The sequence below is a fragment of the Dromaius novaehollandiae genome, chromosome 19 (assembly GCF_036370855.1).
Source record: "Dromaius novaehollandiae isolate bDroNov1 chromosome 19, bDroNov1.hap1, whole genome shotgun sequence".
Taxonomy (NCBI): domain Eukaryota; kingdom Metazoa; phylum Chordata; class Aves; order Casuariiformes; family Dromaiidae; genus Dromaius; species Dromaius novaehollandiae.
Window position 1 is genome coordinate 12,111,280 of NC_088116.1, and position 24,146 is coordinate 12,135,425.

General features: G+C 47.0%; 1 protein-coding gene across 2 annotated transcripts in view; it reads right to left on the reverse strand.

Moving 5' to 3' along the window:
• The window catches only part of CALN1 (calneuron 1), a 145,884-nt gene extending 122,004 nt beyond the window's left edge, over window positions 1–23,880 (reverse strand). Inside the window, exons 1-2 of one of the 2 annotated variants that reach the window (XM_064523458.1) lie at window positions 23,797–23,880; window positions 8,875–8,999 (exon numbers count right to left, since the gene is read on the reverse strand). In XM_064523458.1, the coding sequence (XP_064379528.1) occupies window positions 8,875–8,992 (118 nt within the window). In that variant the 5' untranslated portion in view covers window positions 8,993–8,999; window positions 23,797–23,880. Of the gene's footprint in view, window positions 1–8,874; window positions 9,000–21,995; window positions 22,130–23,796 lie in introns of those variants that run through there. The other variant, XM_026107271.2, reaches the window with a different exon arrangement.
• Between the last annotated feature and the right edge of the window lie 266 nt (window positions 23,881–24,146).

Genomic DNA, 24,146 nt, shown 5'->3' on the forward strand with positions numbered 1-24,146 from the left:
GTGAGAGCCTCAGATCTCATGTTTTACACAGCTTCATCCTGCTCCTGCACTTAGTAAGCGCAAGCCCCAGCACGCAGGTCCTTACGCTCAGGTATGTGCTGCTCGGGCTCGCTGGCACGCTGAGCCGTTCATCTCCTGATTTGCTCCAATGGCATCTTCTCCGGACCCTCTCAAATCCGCACTTCAGGCCCCCCAAGCTCCAGTTCTGATAAGAAGGCAACAGGAAATGAAACAAATAGCAAGCCATTTGCTCTGCACTGAGCACCACGGATGGGATGCAGGTTAAACCCAGGCTGGGTTTGTGCTTCTGCCTGTACTGTTAAATGGGAAGAAATGGCATATAAAAGTAATTTTCAGTTGGGGTCTGGCCACTTTGACCCTCTGGGCCTTCTGCTGCTTCCGCAGAGGTGAGGTTGCCGGCATGCCACCAGCCTGCAGCTCGGGAGGGCACCCGCACGTGCCACCACGTGCCTCCTCATACCCACCGCACCCCGGGTCGCAGCGACGCCGGTGCGGAGCCAGACCGCCGAGACACGTCCTGCCCGACTGAAAAAAGAGGAAACATGCCTTCCATTTCTGGGATGGGAAGCCATTCCCAGATGGCTTCAGGCAGAAATCACTGTTCCCATAGCACTGCCAATCCTGTCCAGCCCCAGAAGCCACAGAGCTGGATCAGAAATCGGTTTCTCCCTTTGCCAGGGAAAGATGCCCTGGCCAGGCCGACTGCACCACAAATGAGTTCACTCGGCACTCAAACGGCTAAAGGGTGCCAGAAAGGGTGCACTGCAACGTGGCCACCTACCCCGTTGTATAGATTGCATATGCACAGCAAAGGCCCAGCTGTATCCTTGGTTCCCATGCCAGCTAGAAGCTCCCCTTCAGCTAGGAAATAGGGGAGAAAGTAGCATCAAGCCCCCTTTGCTTCCCAGTCTCAAGGCGTGCGCCAAGTCCTCACGGGCTCAGGATGCAGTGACCCCACCCTCACCACTGTCCTCCCATACAGCAGCTAAAAGCCCTTGCCTGGAGAGTATTTTTCCAGAGCAATAGAGTGACAGCTAAGAATGAGACCCCCTGAGTTCACAGAGCAACACTTAGAACAAGAGCAGCATCCCAAAGCCGGAGGTTTAAGACAAGGGACTGAGGATCCTGGAAAATTAATGAGCTGGCCTAGAAGCTTGCATGAAAAATTAAAAATCCATGTTAAAATTTGTATAAATGTGTCATAGCAAGATTAAATGCCTTTTAAAGCAGGTTTAGTCCTTCATCTGAATTTGCTCCGTACCCATGGCCTGGGGCGATGCAGACGGTGTGTTATCACAGCACTCCAAAGAGAGCCTGGCCTGAAAGTGAACTGGGATCATCAGAAGCGCTTGCGAGGAGCATCTGCCCGGAATGATTCACGGCGGGCTGGGGAGCGCTCGTCTTGGCGACACTCGTGCACGCGGAGGCCTCCATCAGCAGTGCTGCTTGGGGCTGAGGCGAGAGGTGAAACAAGCAGATGAAGCCACAAACTACAGCTCCCTTCCCCGAACTGCCTTAATACGGAGTGTTAATGTGTCCCAAGATCGAGCTTAAGGAGGCTCCTTCTCCACTGCCGACAACAAGCCAGAATCCCCCCCAGTCTCCGTCCAAGGAAATCTGAATACCCAACGCTAATAACTCGCTTGCTCACCAGCCAGTTCCTATAACTATGTCAGCGTAGCTGGAGTTCAAACAATCTCTTTAATTGTTGTCCAGATGGTGTCCCTGTAATTCTAATTTGTTGGCAGCCAAGCTCATTTTATTTATACTCTCTTTTTCTAAGGATTCTTCCCTCAGAAATGATGCTGATGCCTGCTCTTACACTTTGGGGGCAGCAAGTCTGGGTGAAACATCCCCCCTTGGCATCCAGGCTCCCAGCGGCATGGGCAGAAGGGGTGTGGGACAAGGGGAGAGCGGTCCCCTGGGACCACAGAGCCTCTGCAGCCCCTTCCCAAGGGTGCACCCGAAAGAGGTTTGTCCCACTGTGTAAGCAACCAGCCAAACTGGCTAAGGACTGGCTCCTCGTGCAGGGCCCAGGCTGTAAAGCATCAGAGGCTAAAAACGCTTGCTTTTCTGGAGTACTCCAATCCCCAGCTTTCTACCACCTTCGTGCTGAGGATCTCCAGGGCCCAGGGAAACCTAGCGCCGCCCTTCAAGCCCGACACGCCCCGAGGCAATGCAGCAGCTAAACCCTACATGACCGGAGTCCTCATCCCTGGTCAAATCCAGAGGAGCCAGAGCTCCTGGTACACAACCGCTTTGGGTGTCTGAGCATCACTGTTGTCTTTTCTTGGTGGAAACTGCTACTAATTTTAGCTACAGAAGCTTTTCTGCAGGCCCAGTGCGAGAGGTCTGTGACGCTGGGACTGAACCACAGGCATGGGCTGGATGGACAGACGTCTGTCCATCTGTGGCATGCAGGACCACGCTGCCAGTGCAAAGTGGGGGAAAACTTTCTGAAAGGAGCCCAGGAGAATTCAACACTCAAATGCAGTGCAGCAGGGAAGGGGGCCTCGTGTCTGCTGGCTGCTCCACCCACAATGCTGAAATCTGTAGACTACTTACTAGCTCCTAGACAACAGGGCAGATCATAGGGATTTATGGGTATAAATCATTCCCTTTGTGTGATTTGAATGCATGCTCCTTGAACTTCGTCAGTGGTAAGGCGGCATGTTGGCTAGGACAGGTAGCCACAACTTCTCCATCAGCAACTCTGCTCCTCCACTGGACACTCACCGCCTGGAGCCAATATGCATTTTCCAGTAAAATAATATTATGCAGAATATTAACGCTGCACCAGTTTTTATGATTTTTAAATGGAAGCTGTTTCATACCTGAAACTAGTGAGTCCTCAGGAAACCCACACTGTAATTAAAATATGTAATTGGAAAACCAGCTAGAGGAGCTCAGCAGAAGTCAGAGATACCTCCAGTTCTGTCCACAGAAAAATCTGCATAGTGATGCTGCAATTTTATATTCAGAGACACAAAACACTATTAAAGCCCAATATAAAGCATAAATTATTCTATTTCCAGCCTTAATCACTCACAACAGTGACACTATGGATAAACCTCCTTTTTACAAGAACTCTGCAAAAGAGGAAATGAGCTTTTTACAATTTCATCCACTTAATTAACAGGCTGCTCCCAGAGCTTGTGCTGAAACACGTCTTTGGAGAAACTGCCGTGGCAGTGCCCTGGCCACGAGCACCCTTCAGCACATCCCAGCTGGGCCGTATGCCCGTGCAGATCCTCCCTTGCTATGTCTCGCTATTCCAGGGGAGGACCTTGCAACTCCAGCCTCGCCAGCCGGATGCTCTCTTTCCCTCTTATTTCTCTCTCTCCACCTTCCCAAATGTTTATCTTTTTTCCTTTTCCCTTCCCCATGGACAAAGAGCCTAGCGAGGCAGACTCAGCCAAAGGCAGCCTTATTGCTGCTACATGAGTCAGTCAAGTGACTAATACATCTCCCCTTTGGGTTTCCCTCCTCAGGCACGCTGCTTCTCCAAAATGCCGTTTGATCTCACCTGGGACACCAGAGATCATCAGTCTCATCCACTGATGCTGCGCAGCTCGTTTGCTGCTGAGGCTGAAGGGAACCTGACTGCCCCTTCACCCTCTGTGCCCATCAGCAAGATTAAAGTCTCTGCTAGTAAACAGGTGTCCTCAGGCCAAATCGACACCTGGAGAGAGACGCGGGGTGTCCTGCAGCAGCCCCTACTCCCCAGCAAGCAAAAGGCTGTTTATCGAGTCCTGATAACAAGAGAGTGACTTGGGATCCAAATCAGCCGTGATCCTCATGCTTCATGGGGACTTCTGCTAAATAACAACCCCCAAATGAGATTTCAAGGTCACACGGCTCTGCAGCACCAGGGCCCCTTGTTTTTGGGGACTTGCAGCATTCATGAAACATCACATTTGACACCACATACTGCACAAGAGGGTAAATACCCCCAATTTTGGCCTTTTTTTCAGAGTCAGGGCTAGAATGGGAACGCTTCTGTGTGCCTCTGAGATGTGCAACTCTTCTGCCTGTTTCTCCCACCCTGTACAGACTGCGGGTGCTATCAGCTCCCTGGACCAAGTGCCCTGCCGTACCCCTGGGACTCCGACTCTCCGGAAACGGCAACAGCCCCAACATATCCTCAGCCACTTTTCATTGTCTGGACCATTGGCATGCAGGAGCCAACTGTTAATTCAAAATCCTTATGGGCATCATTTAACCGTGCCCTTTAATTATTTCGAGAGCTGTTTTCCAATATAGTCTAAAGCTGCTCACTGCTGAATTTCATGCAAGAGCTGAGGAAAACAGTGACCCAGTGAAGACACCTTCTGCAGGTAACAGAAGGGGATTGCTCGAGAGGAGCAGAAACTGGGCAAAGCACATCCTGTACTGCGGCATATGAACTACAATGACAGGAAAGTCTCCTAGCGAAGGAAGTCCCCAGACCCTTGCTTTGAAAATGATTGCACCCAAAGCTCCCGCAGCCAGAAGCTGTGCCCCCATTTCACACAGTTGCCCTGCTGACATCTCCAGTTCAGGCAGCCAAAAGCATGCACTGGGAGCTTCTCTCAGGTTGTCACCCTTAAGGACACCATCAGACCGGCCAGGCTGATGGCTACAAGTAGGGAAAAAGTCTCCTAGCCTAGCCAAAGCCGTCTCAGTACCACAGGCCCTGCGTGGGCTGGGGGCTACATGGTCTCAGTCACTAGATGCCAACAGTTGTCCCGCTGCTGCACAGCAATGTTTGTTCCTGCACGGGCAGGACACCGCTGATTTCAAAGGAATCTGGGTCATGTAAGGATTTATCATGATGTCTTTCTGGACAAATAACTGCTGCTGCGGTTCACATTTGGGTTTTCTCTGTAAGGCACTCTGACTATCATGCATTTCACAGACGCTTTCTGCAAAGCCTGCTTATAATGCATGTGCCTCCCTTCAGGTGATACTTGTCAGATTCCTGCTATGGAAATGTTTTTACCTCCTGACAGTACCCTGTAGATAGAGCCTATGGAGGTGGATGACTCAAGCTTGACATGATGATTTCCATCCACCATTTTTTATTAAAAATATTCCTAGCAGTCTGTAATGTGAAGACAGAAGCTGGCTTTAAAAGGAATGTGGAAATGATAGAGTATCCACAAACAGTGCCACGATTCTGTATCGACCAACGATGGCCAGAAAATCTATACGTAAGGCAGTTTGTCCCAGACTCAGTTTATATTTTCACACCTAGAAATTGTGGAGCATATGGCAATAATATTCATCTGAGGTCCCATCGTACTTCGCAGCCCCTGAGAGACAGGTTATGGATGGCCTGTCACTTTCAACTCCGTCATTTACTTTGTGTTACAAAGTTAAATATCGCCTAATATAGCTTTCTGCGAGTTACTTCCCTTTGTGACGGTGACAGTTTCTAAAAACCCTCACACTACTACAGAACCACAAATAGCAAACAACACTGCTAGGAATAGATGAGCGATCAAGAGTGACCTGCTATCTCTCCAGCCTCTTTTCCTCACTGCCAGCGTAGTATTTAAAGCAGAATGGAAAAAAACAGAGCAGAGTTAAAGTCGACAGATGGTTGCTGCAAGTCTGAAAAGTTTTCATAGGAGAAAAATAACTAGTCAGAAAAGAGGCATAGCAGCACCCTAGACGCGCCGCTCTGGACTGTGCACATTCATCCAAAAACCCGGCATCTTTTCCCTGTACATTACTGCAAGTCGTAAATCTTTTTCATTTCCTGATCTCCATATTCCCCTGCACACATCGCCTGCGGGCTCCAAACAAACATTTTTAGTCAGTATTCATTGCAGTGGCTTGCAACAAGAGTCATGTTCTGTTCCACCCAGGCATCGCGTTCACGCCGCGGGATCTGAGAGCCTACACTTGTAGAAAGCCTTTACAGAGCGAATGGCGTTGAGACACACAACGCTAGACATGAAAAACCTGCTGGAAAAAGCTGACAGATCAGGCACTTGCTGGAGCCTTGAGTGTACCAGAGCATCACAGAAAATTCCCACTGACTTCCACAGAAAGAGCTTCAAACCCTTAGTGATTTAATAGATGAGACCGGAATTCATCAATACGCTGGAACTCTCCTGGGACCAAAGTCCCACTGAAAAAGATACCAACCGGAATTTGGCATCTCTTTCTCCGCCTATATGATTAAATGCAAATATGTTATTGGCATAGAGCTATCACAGCTTAATATATCCATGAAGCTCCCATATACTGACATTAACATCTCAGGGAAGAACAGTTTGTTATGCACCCTGAGCTAATTCACATTTGAGGCAGGAAGGGTATTTCTGAATTGGGTTTGGACAGCGAACACTGGTACCTTAACCTGTTACCCGCATGCCCAGGCACTTCTTCAATACTATTAACAAAGCACAGTGAGATAGTGACTGCTGACTTAATATTACACGTGATTTCCAGTGGCTAGACTGTGCTTTGGTAGCGAGCACATAGAAATTCATCTTCAGTTCTTTACGCTGCTCTGGCTCAAGAGGAAATGAATCAATCCAGTACCATTTCTGTGTTTACAGGTGGGAAGAAATGGCCTGAGGTTGAGATCTTCTCTGCTAGGCTAAGAACCAGGGCATGTCTTCATGGCAAGGATGTAAAGCTCTTGAAAATATGTGTTTGTAAAGGAAAAGCTTGTCAAAAAGTATAACTAAATTCTAACCAGAAGCCTGTGTCTAACAGCCAGAAAATAAATGGATGATTAGTTAAAGAGCTCTAACTATTCTATTGAAGAGCGAGGGGGATACTCTTTGTGAACAGGGATGAATGAAGTCTGCTGCTCTCCAGTTCAATAGCGCAGTTAAAATAGGGCACAGACCACATTAAATGGATGCAGCGTTCACATTAGCAGCAACTCAGCTGCTGCCTTCTTAAAAGGCTGCTCCTATACACCTATTCATCTCATTTGCCATTAATTAACGGAGGCAATATCCACTGCCGCTCAGGTTCTGGTCTCCTCTTTAGGGAAGGCAGGTTTGCACGTGGAGCTGCACCTCACTGCCTCAGCGCCTGCTGCTCCCAGGGATGGAGCCACCAGCTCCCGGCGGGTGGGAGGGCAACGCCAGGACAACGCCTGGGGCCCAGGTTGCAGAGCTGGCAGCGGCGCTGGGGTGGCCTGCGGCCCCCATCCCTCCCTGCCGGCTCCATGGGAGGGTCGGCACTGCATTAAAATGGCTTGCGGTCAGGCACGCGTCCTGGCCTTCCTTCCCACGTCCGGCCACCAACCCCTCTCCACGCAAGTATCCGAGGAGCAAACTAAGCAAGAGTTTCACAGCAGGATCACCTTGACAGTGGGGTCACAGCCCTGCTGCCACCCTGCCCCAGGTCTATCAGCTCTTGACAGTTTTCTGCAAGCCTCAAAGGCAGCTGCAGCAGATGGGTAGGCATAGCAGAGCCTTCCTGTCCGCATTTGAAAAAAAGTGCAAGACCTCATTCTGCATCCTCCTATCTGAGCTCAGCCAAAATCTGTCATCCTGAATAGGGAGCGCATCTAAGCTTAACTTTGCAATGTAATTTTTCATTTTAAGGATGCACAGAAGCTGAGCCATTTCACGCACGCTCGCCAACTCAAACTTTTGAGCAAAGCTCTGGTAACCCACTAAAACTACCCACAATATGGCTCCAACATCCTTGTGTTCCTGGGATCTTAGCTAAAAGCGATTACACATGTTGCATATCTCACTGTTGCATATCTCACACTGTAGCCTGTACAGCCCATTCTCATTGGAAAGGAGAGAAGCAATAACAAATGCTCAGGGAAAATCCTGCTCCTACTTATAAGTTAATATAAAGCTTGCAAAACCAAATCCCAAGGTTCAGAGTTGAAAAGGCTTGAAAACTGAGGTCTCCTTTACCAAACAGCAGGTGAAACAGGGCAGGGAGAGCAGAAATGGCGGCCTTTTTCTCTTCTGTTTTGCCAAAATGCTTCCAACCTGTCCTGGAAGGACTGTTTCTATCTAGTGCCATTTTCTTGTTCATTTACTCATTAAGTTCTCTGTCAAGACTGCTGATTATGATCATGGTTTACAAAAAGTCCACTGGGGAAGCAAACCAAAAGCTTCAACTTGTTCCATGATGTTCAAAGACCAATACTGTCAACAATATTAACTTTTGCCTAGAAATGACCCTGATGAGCTACAAATTGCCTAGAACAGAAACCTCCCCACAGTAAACCAGGCCGGGAGTCCACCTGGCCTAATAGCCCATCTCCAGGGCAGAAGGGACTAGTGGCAACCAGCTTCCGGAGGGGAAATCATGGGAGATCCTACAGGCAGGAGATGTGCATAACGTGGCCTTTGCCAATTTGAGGCCAGCCTGCACTCCAAATCACTGACCTGGAAAAGGGAATCTGGAAGCTCTTTCCAGCTTTCTAAGCCACAAGCCACCTCCACATATCTCGCTACAGAGAGAAACTTCACTTTTTAAAGGCCACAAAGCAAATGAGCAGACTTGTCTAGGAAAACAGATTCAGCTCTGCAGGTTGCAGGGAGAAGCAGAAGACATCTTTATTGAAAATACAACTTCTTCTCTTGCAACTTTTGCCTGTAAAAAGCAGCCTTCTTCTTTCAAAAGTTGCCTTATTCCCAGGCAGAAGGACAAAATCTGAGGCTAAAGTCACCCTCCAGGTCTGAACATAACTTTGGTCTGGGGCCTTCTCTTTGTTCCCCATCTGCTGAAACATCTCACTTCCAACACACCTTTTACTCCGTGCTTCACAGGGAAGCTGCCTTTCGGGTCACCGCGTGACAACGCTACCGATAAGAGGAATATGAGCCTTTCCCTGTTCCCAACCCCCCTTTGGAAAACTCTGACGACATTGCTCACCATCCAGTTCCTCCACCGAGATATTTGCTAGCTGTTCGCTGTCACTGCCAGCAGAGAGTGATCGGTTCAGGTAGTTGCCTTTGTACAACAAGCCAGCTGTTACATGGTGGAATGGCATCTTCTCCCTAGGCACAAGGGAAAAGGGAAGAGAAAGGCTTATTTTAATTATTTGTCTTTGCTTTCTTTCCAGGGTGCAATAGCTTGCCTTGAAAGAGTGGCTGGACAAAAGCCTTCTGCATCCTAGAACAGGGAACACGGGCTGAAGGCAAGTGCATAACTGATAGATCGCAGTTTTTACTTAGTGTCTGAAATGGGAGCTAAACAAAAAAAAGCAGTGGCTTCTTCTTTACACAGGACAAGACTTAGCAGAGACAGAAGAAAGGCGACCTAGGAAAATATTCTCTAGCATTTGTATTGCAACTTTCAGCTTAGAGATTTGCTATGGATAATAATTACATAGTTCACAGGAGGCTACATTTACATGCAATTAACAAGTCACAGGCGCCAGAAGCAAGATTGTCAAAGCCACACAAGGGTCTGGACACTCAGCTCTCAGACCCCGCTCCCGAGCACCAAAACTCCTTAGACAGTTCAAACACCCCTGCCTGGAGCATCAGTGCCCAGGGAGATGCACATCACACCAGTGCTTCACATTCGGACTCTAGTGGCCCTTGCTGAAAGAAGTAAATTCACATCCAAGCATGGCCCAACGAAGAACATTTTCATCTCATAACTATGACAGTGAAGGGAAAATACTGCTCAATGGGAGACTGTAGCAGAAAAGTGTTTGCAAACTTAGCAGGTATAAACACCGCAGTCTAGTGAAGGGCAGCCATCTGCGCAGACAAAAGTGGAAATTACTGTCAGCATCACTTACACATTGATTTAGGATACACAAGAAAGAAGCAAGTTTGCCAAAGTTAATTGAAATATTAAGAGGAAGATTTGTCATACCCTTGGCTGGTTTCACTCAGTGCAGCCCCATCATAGGCCTATTGCATTTTATACTATAAATTCTCAGCAGATATAAATCAGCAGAGTCAACAGAGCTTCGTAGACATCAGCTGAGGATCTGGCCCAGAGTTTCCACAGAAACTGGAAAGTGGCCAGGACACGCTGGGCAGTACAGTTTGGAACAGATCATTAATATAAATTTATATGGCAAATTTGGCAGATCTAATTTATACCAATGGGGGATATAGCGTCTTTAGAAACAAACTCCAAGGACATTCTCACTACAGCCGTGCTGGGATATCAGCTTGCTTTGCCATAAAGAGGTAAGTGCCACCTACTGAGTCATCCTCCAGCCAACACTCGGCAGCAATGACAAGGATGATCTGGCTTTTACATGGCTGTACGTTCTTACCACAGTCAATAAAGCAAGTGTATATATGTGTATTAATTCTGTAACAAATGACTTTTTGCCTCATTGAGTTAGAAAAACTGTAACAGGCTTGCACAAAGAGCAAAGTAACCTCAAGACACGGGGGAGAGAAGAAGAAAAGCCATGAGGTTTCTCTTGCATTACTTAGCACGTACCTAGAGTTTCTCTTGCAGTAATTATGTAAATAAATCCTAATCTTAATTTTAAGTATTTTTATTTGGGAGCCAGTTTCTTCAGCAGCACATTAGAAACCGTAAACAAGGTTTTCTTTTTCATTAAGCATATCGGTAATTTCCCAGCACTTACCAATTAATGTATTTCATTCTGCTATACTGCTCTGCACTACCAAGACAGGAATTTTACCTACCCATAGAAAGGCACATAGCAGATGCCAGCTCTGGTGCTACTCTGGATCTTGACAAGCTGGAATGGAGAGACACTTCCAGCAGTTTGCACGATCCTCCTTAGCTTCCCCTCCCACAATAAAGTATTCAGACAGAAACTGAGCCATGTTTTTTGTCCATAACCACATGTGCAATGTAAAAGCCATTACACTGATCTTCAAAATCTTATCAAATTAGAAAGAGGTTTAAAACACACTCCTACAAACTCTCATGTGAGCTTGCCCTGCAGACCCAGTGTGCTGCGGAGCACGTGGGCTGGGGGACGGAGCAGGACGCAGCACCACTGCCAGCACCTGCCTGCACTGGCCCCGGGGGTACGGGCATGCAGCCCCTTGCAGTCAGTAGCTTTTTTCATCCAGCTTCTGTGCACAGTTGTAGTAACAGCAAGTCATACATTTCTGCATGCAAAGGTACATTAAAGTCTTCCTGAAATCCTCTCTCTGAGCCTTTGCTTCTATGACTACTCGAAACTCACGACAATGCACCTCCCCTGAGGCTTGAAGTGCTTAAAATCAGCTCCCACCTGGGATCCAGTAATGCATTTTAATACTGGGGAGGGGGGGGGGAAATCCCAGACTATATTGGAGCAAGAAATCATGGATTTAATTCCACTGCCTGGATACGTCATTTTAAAAATATTCCAGTATTTTTCAATGAAAAGCCTGTAGAGCCTTGGGAATTTAGGATCTCTCAGCCTGCTTACAGTTTTAACAAGAGATGCTAGGAACCAAACCAGCATCAGCTCCCAAACCAGACATCCACACCAGGATGCACAGCCGCTCTTCAGAAGCATTCAGCATCCCAGCAGCTCAAGCCTCCTGCAGAAGGAGTCTGTGCTATCAAAATGGAGCCGGCACTGGTGGCAGAAAATGGCAAAAACCAGCATTGCTTGTGGGAAAGCTAATAAAGAAAAGCACCAAATTTTGAAACAAAAAGAGCTTTACAGAAATGTGTTGGTGCCTGTCATCTGTCTGGGACCCTGAAGTATGTCCTAGGGCACCCAGCTCTGTCCAAACTCGTTATGCCATATCCCAAGGACTTAACCAAAATGTCCACGTTAGAAATTCAGTAACCTTCAGCTTGGCTATGGCTGCTCCTTCCAATGCCAACTTAGACCCTCGGTAAACTCAGACCATGGGGGAACCGATTGCTCAGGGACGATCTGCTTTCCCCACTCCCTGAGGAGAGGGGAGCCAAGAGGACCAGGTCCTGTCTTAAAAGACCTAGGTAGGTCCCCAAGCTGACCAGGGTTGAAGTCAGGCTGCTGATTATAGACTGGAGACTGCATTTTACTTCTTTTGCACAGCCTGAGGGCCAGGGGCAGGTGCTGACGGGGAGCTGCCTTGCAACGGGCAACATTCCTGCACTGGAGGCTCCCGGGAGCGCGGGGGGCCTGTGGCTTCCCCCCACTTCAAGGCGCTGAGTTCGTGGCAAGTTGCACCCACCTCCCTCTGGGTAGGAATGGAAACGATGCCCTGGCTTTTGCCCTGTTAGAAAGAGCCGTACAGTAAGTCCCGGAGCTAATCTGCAAGGTTTGCTCTCCATCTCCGAGCAGTCAAAACAGGCACATTTTTCACCGAGCAAGTTGCAGACTGAAGGAGGTTTTCAAAGGAACAGTGGGATTTTGAAGTAACAAAATCTCCTTGAATAATATAAAAACACTGACATTTAACCAGAAAACCTCAAACAACCCGCAAACGTGCCTATGGAAATGTTACCATGGTACCTTGCCAAGGTTTCAGTCTCTGCGCCAAGCTCACCAGCAGGTTACAGCCCCCATAACGCCTGGCAACAGCACTACCAGCCTCTCTTTTTCATTTGAGCACAACTACATTTATGAAATTATAAGATGTTCATAAGTAATTTGCCATCAGAAAAAGGGCAGTTATCTGATGCTCACACGCCTAGGCTCTCTACAGCTTGCCTTCTTCTTCAGCTCTTGTGGTTTTTTTAGAAAGGTTTTCAGACGCGATTGAAAATCCACCTGACTGTTAAACTGGAAGGCTCAGTTTAAGTATCAATGAATGAGATGGAATCAGGATCAATTTGTATTGATCCTGGAACTCCTTCGGTAGCTACCAATTTGGAAAATGTTTCTTGCTAACCTCTTTACATGCAGCACAAAACAACGCCCAAGCGCCGTTCCCTGTTTCATAGCCTCAGGCACACAACATCACTTGTGCTGCCTGGGTGTTACGCCTGGCCTTTATCATGCACCTGCCTTCTCCTTAGCTGTAATCTCCAGGTGGATCCCAGCTGCTGCTCAGCGGTTGCGCTGTGCCTACCCTAGCAGGGCCCTACGCTGCACACCAACCATCCGGCCAGTCACAGCCCCTTGGTCCTCACACAGACCGGGCGGAAAGGACGCTAGCGGAGAGAGATGGGAACGTGGTAGAACTGAGATCTCCCACAAAACTGGCTGAAGTTGAGCACAAGGTTCTGGCTGAGAGTATGGGAAAACACACGTGCACAAAGACCGAAAAGCAAGCACACGCAGTACAAGAGGGCAAGCTTCCTTTTCTCAAGAAACTGGGCTAAAAAAAAAAATACAGGAAACAATATAGAAAATCCATGAAGTGACCAAATGATGGGAAAAGCAGAATTGTAGCTTTAAAGTCCCCAGCTCTGATTTAAAATCCTTTTAAAAATCATCAAATGAAGTAGCGCTGTTAAAGACGTCTTCTACCTGGACTGAGCGACAGGAGGATATCTAAGGCAATTTGATCCTCTGTGCTCTGGGCAAGACACATCAGTCAGGGGAGACAACCATCCTTCCAGAGTCTTCATTGCTATTCTGGTACATTTTCTTTTCATTACTGCCCATGAAAGAGCCACCTCCCTCTCTCCCAAGGAGACAGTAACAACTAAGGCTCGTCGTGAGCCCATGCTCTCTGGCACAGAAGCAATTGAGCTGGACTAAATCCACATGTCTCCATGTGTAACCAATATATTTAAGGGAAGGAAAGTCAAGCATTTTGCTGCAGACACATGGTTTTGGCAAAATCCTTCTACTAGGAAGAGCACTAAGTGACTTTGTCCCTTATCACCTGCGTTGCTAACAAGAGGTTTAGAGATTTTTTTTCATTTTTTGCAAAGACTTGGCACCTCAAATTCAATATGAGACCAAGCTGCCAAAGGGAAGTTTGAAGGGCCCAAAGAGTCTCATTTTGGCATTGGGAAGAGAAGTACATTGAGAGCTCTGTAATGAGGTGTGAGGATCTAAGCTCCTGCAAGAAAATGCAGGAGTCTCCTTTAATCAGTCTCAACTCAGGTGCATAAAGAGACACAGGAAGGACAGTGCACTCAGGCAGATGGCTTTTTCTGTAGCTACAAAATCAATATAAGTGGGTCTTGGAAGGGCGCCTTGGGATCAAGAAAAATAGGGTCTGGTACATAGGAAGCCTTAAAAGCAAAGCCCTAAAACAGATCCTCCCAGGGAGAAAAATCTATGAGGAAGTTTGTGTTTTCTGGCTATTGATACCAATAAAGCCAAATCCCCCGAAAGACATGGAGAGGTATGTTTGGGCTATATATAAACAGATCTGTTGCAGGGGGAGTAAGACAAGAACTTCACCTGCTCCCGGTCCTCCACTGCAGCCTGCATAGAACAATAAACACACCTGATCATTTTTGGAAGCCAAATTTCCTCAAACTGTAATGCAAAGTCATTGGGCTGTGAGTGCAAACAAGCCCTAATGCTTCCTCTGAAAGGGCTTTTCTTTTACTTGCAGAAAAGAGGAGTACTCCCACCTCTGGGAGCAGGGCTGCTTATCAGAAGCTAGGCCCAGCATGTACACACCTTGCTAAGCAATACTTCCAAAAACTAAATCCATTCCAGATTCATTTTGTACCTTTTATAAGGAGCTATTTACTGCAAACAAGAGACCTTTGTCCACAGCGCGCACACACGAGATTCATTTTGCATCTGGTGGTACAGGTGAAGACTAAAACTGGTCCCTCACTGGCTAGTTTAGGCCTTGGCCCTCCATACCCGCATGTGTGCCCCCGTGTTTACTCACGCAGTACGCGGCATTCATTCTGTACATGATTATTTATTGGCATAAACGTAAGGAAGTATTCCCCTATTTGAGGTAACGACCGAGAAAATGGAAACCGTCCCTTTGCTTATAGATGTCGGGCTGGGATATTAGCAACAAAGTTCCCAGCGATGAGCAATGGGTGAAAGCACTTTACAAACACTGGACCATTTTCAGCATTTACAGATGTAACTGGGAAAGAACTTACTTCTCTGAAACGTAGAAAACAAGCTCTGAGTGACAGGCCGAATGGGCATAGTGCCACAGAGGCACTTCATGAGCTAGGAACTTCCAGGTTCGAGGACTACAAAGTGATAGGAGGCTTCAAACGGTTCTGTGCCATTTCCCCCGCCACACACCTTCTCTAGAAAACTTGACAATTAAAAACAAGAGGAAGGTCACTTTAAAAGAAATCACCTTGCTAAACAACTGAAACTTCAAGGCTGGCTTTGAATTCTGCACGGCAGAAAGGAAGATATGAGGATGCCAGATCAAATATAAAATATTTGCATTCCTTTCTGAATATTGAACATGTGAGAACATAGTGGGACAGTTTTAAGTCATAGTTGTTATTTGTTATTTTTTTTTAAGTATGGCCTACACCAATCCTCAGCTTAAACTGCTGTGAGAAGAGGACTGCAACAACTTGATAGCTCCACACGTCCAGGGCAAGCACATCACTAGGCAAGGATATAGACTCCTTCCCTTTCCCAACCAGACATGCACCTGGCTTAAACCTAAGTAATTAAAGAACCACGATAATCAACTCTCCAGCATTTCATCCCTTCACACAAGTTCCTGTTAGTCCGCAGACTCTTTTGCAGCCAGCAAGCCCTAGCTTTTTTGCTTCCTTCTCCTGTTTTCTTCCACCGAACCACTTTCTGTTATTTCTGCTGCCCCCAGCCTCTGATTGCAGGAGTAGAATTGAGCCAGGTTAGTCAAAAATTTCCATCGTTGTATGAACCACAGCTGTCTGAAAATGCTGAGTTGGTATTAAAAGGCAAAACAAGACCCAACAACACAACAGCAATCTCTGAACCTTGCTCTCTTCCCTCTAAAATTCACCTGAAAACTGGAAAAGAAGTCAGTTTGGAAACAGAGCTTTTATTTCTCATGGGGGCTGTAGCTTGCATGCACGAACTGCCCATTCTCTTCTACAGTTTCAGCTCCTTTACAAGATTACAAGACCTATAGTGTGCATCAGCCAGGGACTGCCAAAAAAAAAAGACTGTTCGAGGACACGATAGGAGTTTATGAGAGAAAAAATGCAGACTACTAAAAAGCCCTGGAATCTAAAGGCGAAGGGCTTCCATGGTGGGAAGCTGAGGCTATAAAAATGCAAATTGGAAATTAAGCAAGAGTTTTTAATGGCGAAGGTGATTAACCGTTGGAACAAACTACCAGAACGAGTGATATATTGCTGTCTGTGAGACAAGACCAGATGCCTTGCTGGAGGATACGCTTTAGCCAAGCACAAGTTATTGAGCTCGGAATTGGAGTTAACTGGATGAAATCTAATGGCTTGTGATATATTGTTTTCCAGATTAGATGATCTGACACTCCTCTCGGGCCTTAAAAATCAGGAGTCTGTGAAGACATCCCAAGGGACTGAGTAGCATAAATGCCTAGATGAGAACACGTGTAGCTGAACAGACCCGACAGGCTGTATTCGCCGTTTACCTGCAAGCTCCCTCCATGCCAGCCCAGGCTCCTTCCACCTTAGCTCTATTTAGTTTTTCCCTCCCAAAATTATCCAGCTAATACTGTCAATAGCAGCAAAGATCACCCTGTCTTTACACCGAGCAATTACTGTGCTTTCTCCTGCTGGCATGCAATGGTTGTCTTCACGGCCCTCCTCTAGGCAATCGGCTTCCCCATCGCTGCTGCAGCACTTGGGATACGGAGATACGAGCAAAGTCAACACTGAGCACATTCAGCAGAGCAAATTGGGGCACATCACAGGTCAGTGGCGCAATAGAGCATTTGTACTATCACCTCATTTTTTCAAACCGTTACAGCAAACGCAATAACAATCCTTCCTGCTTAAATACAAAAATATCAGATTTCTCTCTTTCTGGAATACTTAGCTCATTTTTTCCAGAGTGGGAGAACACTGACACAACAAGATAATACAGAACTAATTGATGACATAGGATAATAAGATCCTTGCTGGCAGTAAGAAGAATATATTGCAGAGCTTTTAGATTAAGAGAATATGAAAACTGTAAGGAAATGTCACTTGTGCATCTTTCATCCCCTGCAGTGCACTTCTACGTGTTCCTCTGGTCTGTTCAAGATTTTTTTCTTCCACTAACAACTGCTGAGTGTTTGCTTATGAAGAGTGTCTTGAGGACAGTTTTCTGAGCGTGCTTCTGTTCATTTACTCATGTCCAGTTGCCTTCATTTCAAATACATTAATCAGACATGAAGACATTATTAGAAATGAGTGCTGGCACCCCCAGCACACTGAGCAAGCATCCTATTTAAGAAAACAATATACAATGGATTATTCATAACAGACTGAATGCGTCACAGATGAGTAATTATAAACATGAAATATATCAATAATGACAATTTTTACAGCAGATTTAACAAAGTAACGCATTACAAATAGCCTGTTGGTTGGTTATGGATTATTAATGAAATGCCAAAACATTTAGGTTTTATAATAGGACAATTAATTACTCCCAATAAATGTGACTTGTGCCAGACCTCTTCTTTAAAGGAGGCTTTTGGACATCTGGTGCGGGTTCATTTTTAAAAGCAATAGCTGCTAATTCCTACAGAAAGTTCCCTAGGAGCTATGAGGACTAGAGACATCAACATATAAATGAGACAGAAGGCAGCTGAAGCAGTGAGAGTAACCATAACATTGGAATAATTTTAGTATAACTTGAGATGGATCGTAGTATATATGATTCAAACCAAGATACGCACAAAGCATTTTCCCACTTGAAACATTCAGGACTACTAGCTTCCTTGGTAAAGCATCTTCCGTGCAGATAAAATGGTCTGATTTTAAAACAGGAACCAGACTGAAATGCCTCATAATCCCAGTTTGGTTGCTGGGATAGGATCGGCTAACCCAAATGCATACCCGCCCTCAACAAGAAGTCTCCAGAATCGCAAGACTTGTCATTATTATCATTATTTTGGGGCCAGCAGCAGGATTTGATGACAAATGGATCAGACACTGTTGCAGTGGTAGCACCGCATTACACAGAAAATTGGAAGCTTTAGTTGTATTTGGAAGTATAGGGCTTCTGGCACTGCCAAGGAAGGCTACTGTGGCATCCACCTAACAGAGCACTGTCCATCCAAAGCACCTATATAACACCAGCCACTATGGTGTTTAGCTGCTTCCAGGAAGAGCATATAGGTTGATCCCGGCATTGCAATGATCTCTACACGTGCTTCGCAATCGGCAGGAATGGACCTCCCCAAAGAGAAAGTCCTGAAGCTCCAGTGCCGTAAAGTGCTTAAGCACTCCCCAAAGTCAGCAGGATATAGCATGTGCTGGAGTGCCTTGTCATCCAAGAGCTTAATCCACACGTAACCAGATCCTATCGGCGAGAGCTGCACAGTCTTAAGAAAGCCTGCGCTTCTTTCTTTTGAGGCTACTGGTCTTTGGAAGATTATAGCAAAGCTGTTTCAAGAAATCAAAATGATCATTTCCTGCTGGAGAACAATATTTAGCTCTCGGGGTGGCACAAATTACAGCATTCTTATTTTTATTTCTGTATTTATTTGAAGGAAATGTACAACAGAAATATGATGCTGGTGGTATTTTAAACCCATGAGCACTCTGTAAACAAGCTAGATCCAGAGAGATTTGCATGTTTCTTCTTAAAACCTAAGGAGAACCACCAAGACTGAATAATTGAAAACAGTTACGTAGACTTCATTTTCTTGTTTTTCCTGAGTTTTGCTCTTGTGCTGTCTGCTCCCAATCTTAATACCTGGCAGGGACAATCAACTGTTTGGAATCTCATTTACATAATAGATGGGCCAACAGCTCCCCATGGGGAATCACTGCCCTGGAGGAGGTCACCAGTATGCAGAAACACAGCATAGAGAGGGCATTTTTCTTAAACTGCAGTTTTTAAGGGATCAAAACAGAATATCTAAGATCAAAGATGAATATATATATATCTATATATATATATATATCTCAAAGAACACATACCACTGTGACTTTTTTGTAGCACCTTTTATCTAGACAGGTCCTCAAACTCTTTGAAAAGCTTGCCAATTAGTTGTCCAAATATAGTGCCCAGGTCTTCAAATGCCTGCCCCAGGGGCAGAGTTCCCCCATGGGCTGCAGCCATTATTGGAGGCAATGGCAAAACTCCAGTTAACTTCACTGGGAGAGGTTGCAAGCATCAGCAGTGCTCATTTGAGCCAACGGGCAGTTTACTTTGCTGTTTACCTAAGGCTTTGCGGGACTGGGTTACCCTTCAAAACGATCAGCGTATCTATGCAAACATCTATGCAAACAGAGAAGAACGAACAAAACCTCATTAAAGAGGATCAGGCTCAGCGCAGGCGCAGGCTCACTGCAGCTCATTAACTTCAGCGAGCCTCTGCCCTACTGACCTCTTTGCAGAATCAGGCCCTTGGTGGGATGCGACTACAAACGCAAAGAGAATTTAGGTTAGGAAGGAAATAAGCCAAACTGGAGTCTGGGCAGGACATCAGCAGCATCCTTTCGCTCGGCTAGGGGATCTGATGGCCACCCACCTTCAACAAACTTGAGCTCTGCCACTTTCTTGTTTAATCTGCCGGCATCAGAAAAGAAGATCCCATGGAAGGTGTTTGCACACCCACACTCTATCCGTACACACGTGCTCACCACGCTGCCACCGGCTTCATCCCATGGGAGCGGCCTCTCCTGACTTCCACAGGTGAGTGACTGCAGGCAAGCCCAGTATTTGTTTATGCTTGATTCAAGAGGCAAAAGAGCCAGATTTTGACTGTTACTGCATCTGCAAATAACTAAAACGACTCTGCAGAATGACTGCCCACAGATACCACGGAAAGAACCACAAGAAAAAAATAGGCACCATGATGAAAATACAGGAAAGGGATGGCTCACAGAGCCCCAGAGCTGCACCTACACCGTGCTCTCTGCAACACCGCTGGCATCGGTTAACTGCTGATGTGGCTCAGCGAGGAGCACAGCAGCCACCGCTCCCCGGCGTCACCCTGCGTGACGTTCGCACCCCTGGGAGAGCACGCACCAAAGCCGTCGGGATCCCAAAGGGCAGCGGTATGGCCACAGGCAGCGAATGGCATGAGTCTGAAACCTCCATCCAGATTAAACAGCTCAGTAATTTTGTATGAAAAAGGGAGGTATGCTGCTTGAAAGCTTCAGCCATGAGCAGACTTAATGACAGCATGCAGTGCAGATGTTTAAGGTATTCTTTTATCATGCTGTAAAAATGTATATACAATTATGCCCACTAAGCCTACACAAGCAGATACTGAGTTCAAGGAATGAAAGGGCAGTTTTAGAACCACCCACGGAATTGCTGTACATTTTCCATGTCATACCCATGGACTTCAGGTTCAACAGACTAAATCCACACTGTGATTTTAATTACCATTGTTTAATGTCTTTATTCTGAGAAATATTTTCACATTTTAGGGCTTTTATCAAAGTAGACTGCATTAAATTAAAAGCAGCACTGTAAAACAGTTTGTTTCTATTGCACTCTTTTCATGATAGCCCAAGAACTATTGCATAATACCCAGTTTTTACTTCAGTTTCTTGCTTACACTTTTAACACTAACCACATTCACAGGTTAAAAACATAAGTAAGAACTACCTAGTTTTGCAAAGCTGCTCCATAGATATTAGTTCCTTCGGTTAACAGCAGAGCTAACTAATATACCTTAACTGTGTACTGTACAAAAACTGAGTAAAACTGACTTGGTATTGTTTACAAGACCCATAAAAAAATCATTTTAGTTTACCTTAACAACCCACCTGACTAAAATGAATGTTCTCAGACCCATTCTACGTTCCCAGCGTATTCTGAAAAGACTCTGCCTGCTTCATTTTACATCTCCTAATACATTGCCTGCTATATTTCATGCTGAATCAATAAAGTTATATGTGCAGAAATCAACTCAAATGATGTTTACTGGTATTTCTAATACAAATAGTCTTTCAGTGGGTATTTTGTTCAGTTTACAAAAACTCCGGAAGATAGAGCATGCATAGTACTATTGTATCACTACTGGTCAGGCAATGATTTTGCTTAGAAATTAGCTCATTTAAAGAAAAATAAAATGAGAGGACTCGCATTGCATTGTAACTTACAGAGGATTGTTTTCTGGAGGCTGTACTAGATGCATGGGACCAGCCATTTAAATGCATCGAGACTGGGCTGGGATTTGCTCTGTTGAAGGAAAGCCTGGACAAGTGGCCACAAAAATGTTGTTTATATATCCATCTACAGCTATATATACACCTATATGCCACGATACGGTAGGAATAAGCTGCATCAGCATAATCCTGAAGCATGTTATGATTGGACAAAAACTGCATGATAATGAAGTCAGAGTATGTGAGCACAGAGAGAGGAGGTACAACCCTGCTGCCAATATAGCCAAGATAACGATAGGAAAGGAATCAACTTCTGTTTAAATTAGGCTTCGCACAAACTCTTTCTCTTTAGGCGGGTCTGGCAAAAAGAAAAAGACAAGTTTTGTCCAGGGATCTGATAACACGCAGCTGTTTTGAGAGTGCTTTCGTTCACTGATGAAATCCATCAGTTTGAAGGATCGTGCCCCGGCCTGATCCTGCATCACTGAAAAGTTAAGAGAACGTGTTGTGCGAACCAGACAAGGTATACACGCTATCAAGGAGTACATGGCAAGAAAGGCAGCTCCTGCAAGCCAGAGCCCTCCCGAAGGGCTGTCCCTGCAGCCCTTACACTACCTGAAAGTTTCACATAGTGCAGGGTTTGGCCCGGATCCACCATCCTCCCTATCCATGCACAGAGCATTTGGGATCCTGCCTGGAGATATGCAAACTGTCTCACTGGAGCTAGGACAGATTATTTATCTATAAGTACAGTGCATACACCGAGGAAACAGTTAAGGATCTATTAAGACTCAGAGAATTGAAAAGATAAAGCCTTTCCTATCAAACACAAGGGAAAACCGTTCCCCGAAATAAACAGTCACACGCATGCCAGATGGGAAAAAGACACTCACAAGCCCCCTCTCCCTCTCCAAAAGCAGTGAGCTCGAATATTCTTCGGAAAAAATTGCATTGGGAATTCTTACCTGGTAAAATTTATATTCCAGGCTACCACAACGTCTACAGTACCAGGCTTTCATTGGGCATTGTGCAAGGCTGGAACAGCAGATTGTTTCAGGTCATGGAAGTTTACAGCCATAAGCAAAAAAAAAAAAAAAAAAGAAAAAGAAAAAGAAAAATCCGAAAAACCAACATGACCCATACGATATCCCTGCAATGATAGTCTCATTACAAAAAGACGAGATGAAGGAGGGGTTTCTACTTGCTCTAAGGCATCATATGGAGCTTAATCACAAGCAGTTACGTATATGGTTCTTTTGGCCTTCAATCAAGTGTGTCATTTCAGTGGCAGCTGCCTACGTGATGTAAGCAACCTGGGTGATCCAGTCCTTTGCCAATCACAGCCTCGTGCATCTATTTTACAGCCGAACAACAGGGAAATTCTATTTCCCAAGAAATTCAGAGCTCTTATTGTAGTCCAGCATACACAGTGAGCGAAATGGGATCATACGCCTTTTCTTTAGCAGAGTTACAGATAAACACAGACTAACCAGACCTCAGCGAGCCCTTCCCACCACTGATCTTATTCCACTATCATTTCCTCACTGAGCCCCTCTATATCACGATGAGTTTCAGCACACTCAAAAGCCACCGAGAGCAGACAAGCTTGCAAGGTGCCCAGCGAATTAGTGCGACACAGCGCGGTGTGTAGCAAGGAGGATGCAGCTGCTATATGGAAAACAGTACAACTTGGCGGGTGGAAAAGGTCTGAGCTGCTGGTGAGTAGCAGGAGAAACATCACACTCAGGACACCAGGAAAGCAAGGCAACTTGGCCTTCCTTAATGCATTCCTTTTGCTCTTCAAGTGGGTAAATCAGGAGGCAATCACTGCAAATCACATATTAAATCTGGTGATTGAAAATTTATCTGAAATAAAATGAAGCAGGGCTGAATACATTAAACCTATTACTACGCATCTGTGTGACAAGCAGGACTCTCTCTGGGAGTCTTCTCATTGCTGACAACAGCATCCGTAGGAGTTTGGGGCCAAATTCTTCCACCAGGTACATTTGTTGATTTTTGACAGATTTACTAGGACCTGCCTATTCAAACAGATGGCAGATGCTCCCTCTGCCCTGGGATCTTCTTTCTTATCTAACTCCACAAGAGCAGGACACTGCATAGATACCAAGCATTTATTACATCACCCACGTTATTAACGAGGAGAGGGCCCAGAAATAAAAAAGGACTCTCTGGGCAGCAAAAGTGATGTTACGCTGCTCCATGGCAACTTGCATGCCCCCTCCTCATGCATGCATGTGTGCACAGGGAAAAACCCACAGAACCACACCATCCAAAGCGCTTGCAGGGTGCGCGGTACCGAGTACTCCTGCAAGTGAGCGGAGGGAGGGAAGGAGGGAGCCGGGCGGGGGTGGATGGACGGGCGGGCGGGCGAGCACAGGCGGGTGCCCCCCGCACCCCGGCTGCACAGGCGGCTGCGGCGAGCGCCGGCTCCCCCCGCCACACACCGCCCCGCGCCCCTCTCCCGGCCCGGCGCCGCCGCTGCCCCGGCTCCCGCCTCGGAGGCGTCGCCGCGGGGCGGCCGGAGCGAGGGGGCCGGCGCGGCCCCGCAGCCGCCGCTGCCCAGCCCCGCACCGCGCCGCGCCGCCGCCCCGTCCGAGCCGCCGCCGGCTTCGCTGCCCTCCTCCCGCTGCGGCCAACAGGTCGGCTGCCCCCGGAGCCGCCCCCCTGCAGCCCTCCCCGGGGCAGCCGGGCTCCCCCCGGCGGGGAGGGGGCGCGGCGGCGCCGGCTCCCTCCTCGACTCACCTCTCCAGCAGCCGGCTCCGCCGCCACAGGTTTGCTCGGCTCCGCTCCCCCCTCCAGATCGCTCCCGGCCGAGTTATTCGGCGGCGGCGGAAGGGGGGGTGAGGTGTGTGCGGGGGGAGGCAGCGAGAGGGATCTGGGCGGCGAGGATGGCGGAGATCTCCGGCCGGGGGAAAGCAGGGGAGAAAACCCCCACCAACGCTGCTAGTGCCGAGAGGAGCGCGGGGCGGGCGGGGCAGTGCGCTGCGCCCTAGCGCCCCATGGCCCCGCGGAGCCGCCCGCGGCAGCGCCGAGCCCGGCAGCCCCCGGCGAGGGCGGCGGCGCAGCGCCCGCCCGGGCGACACCCTCCGCCG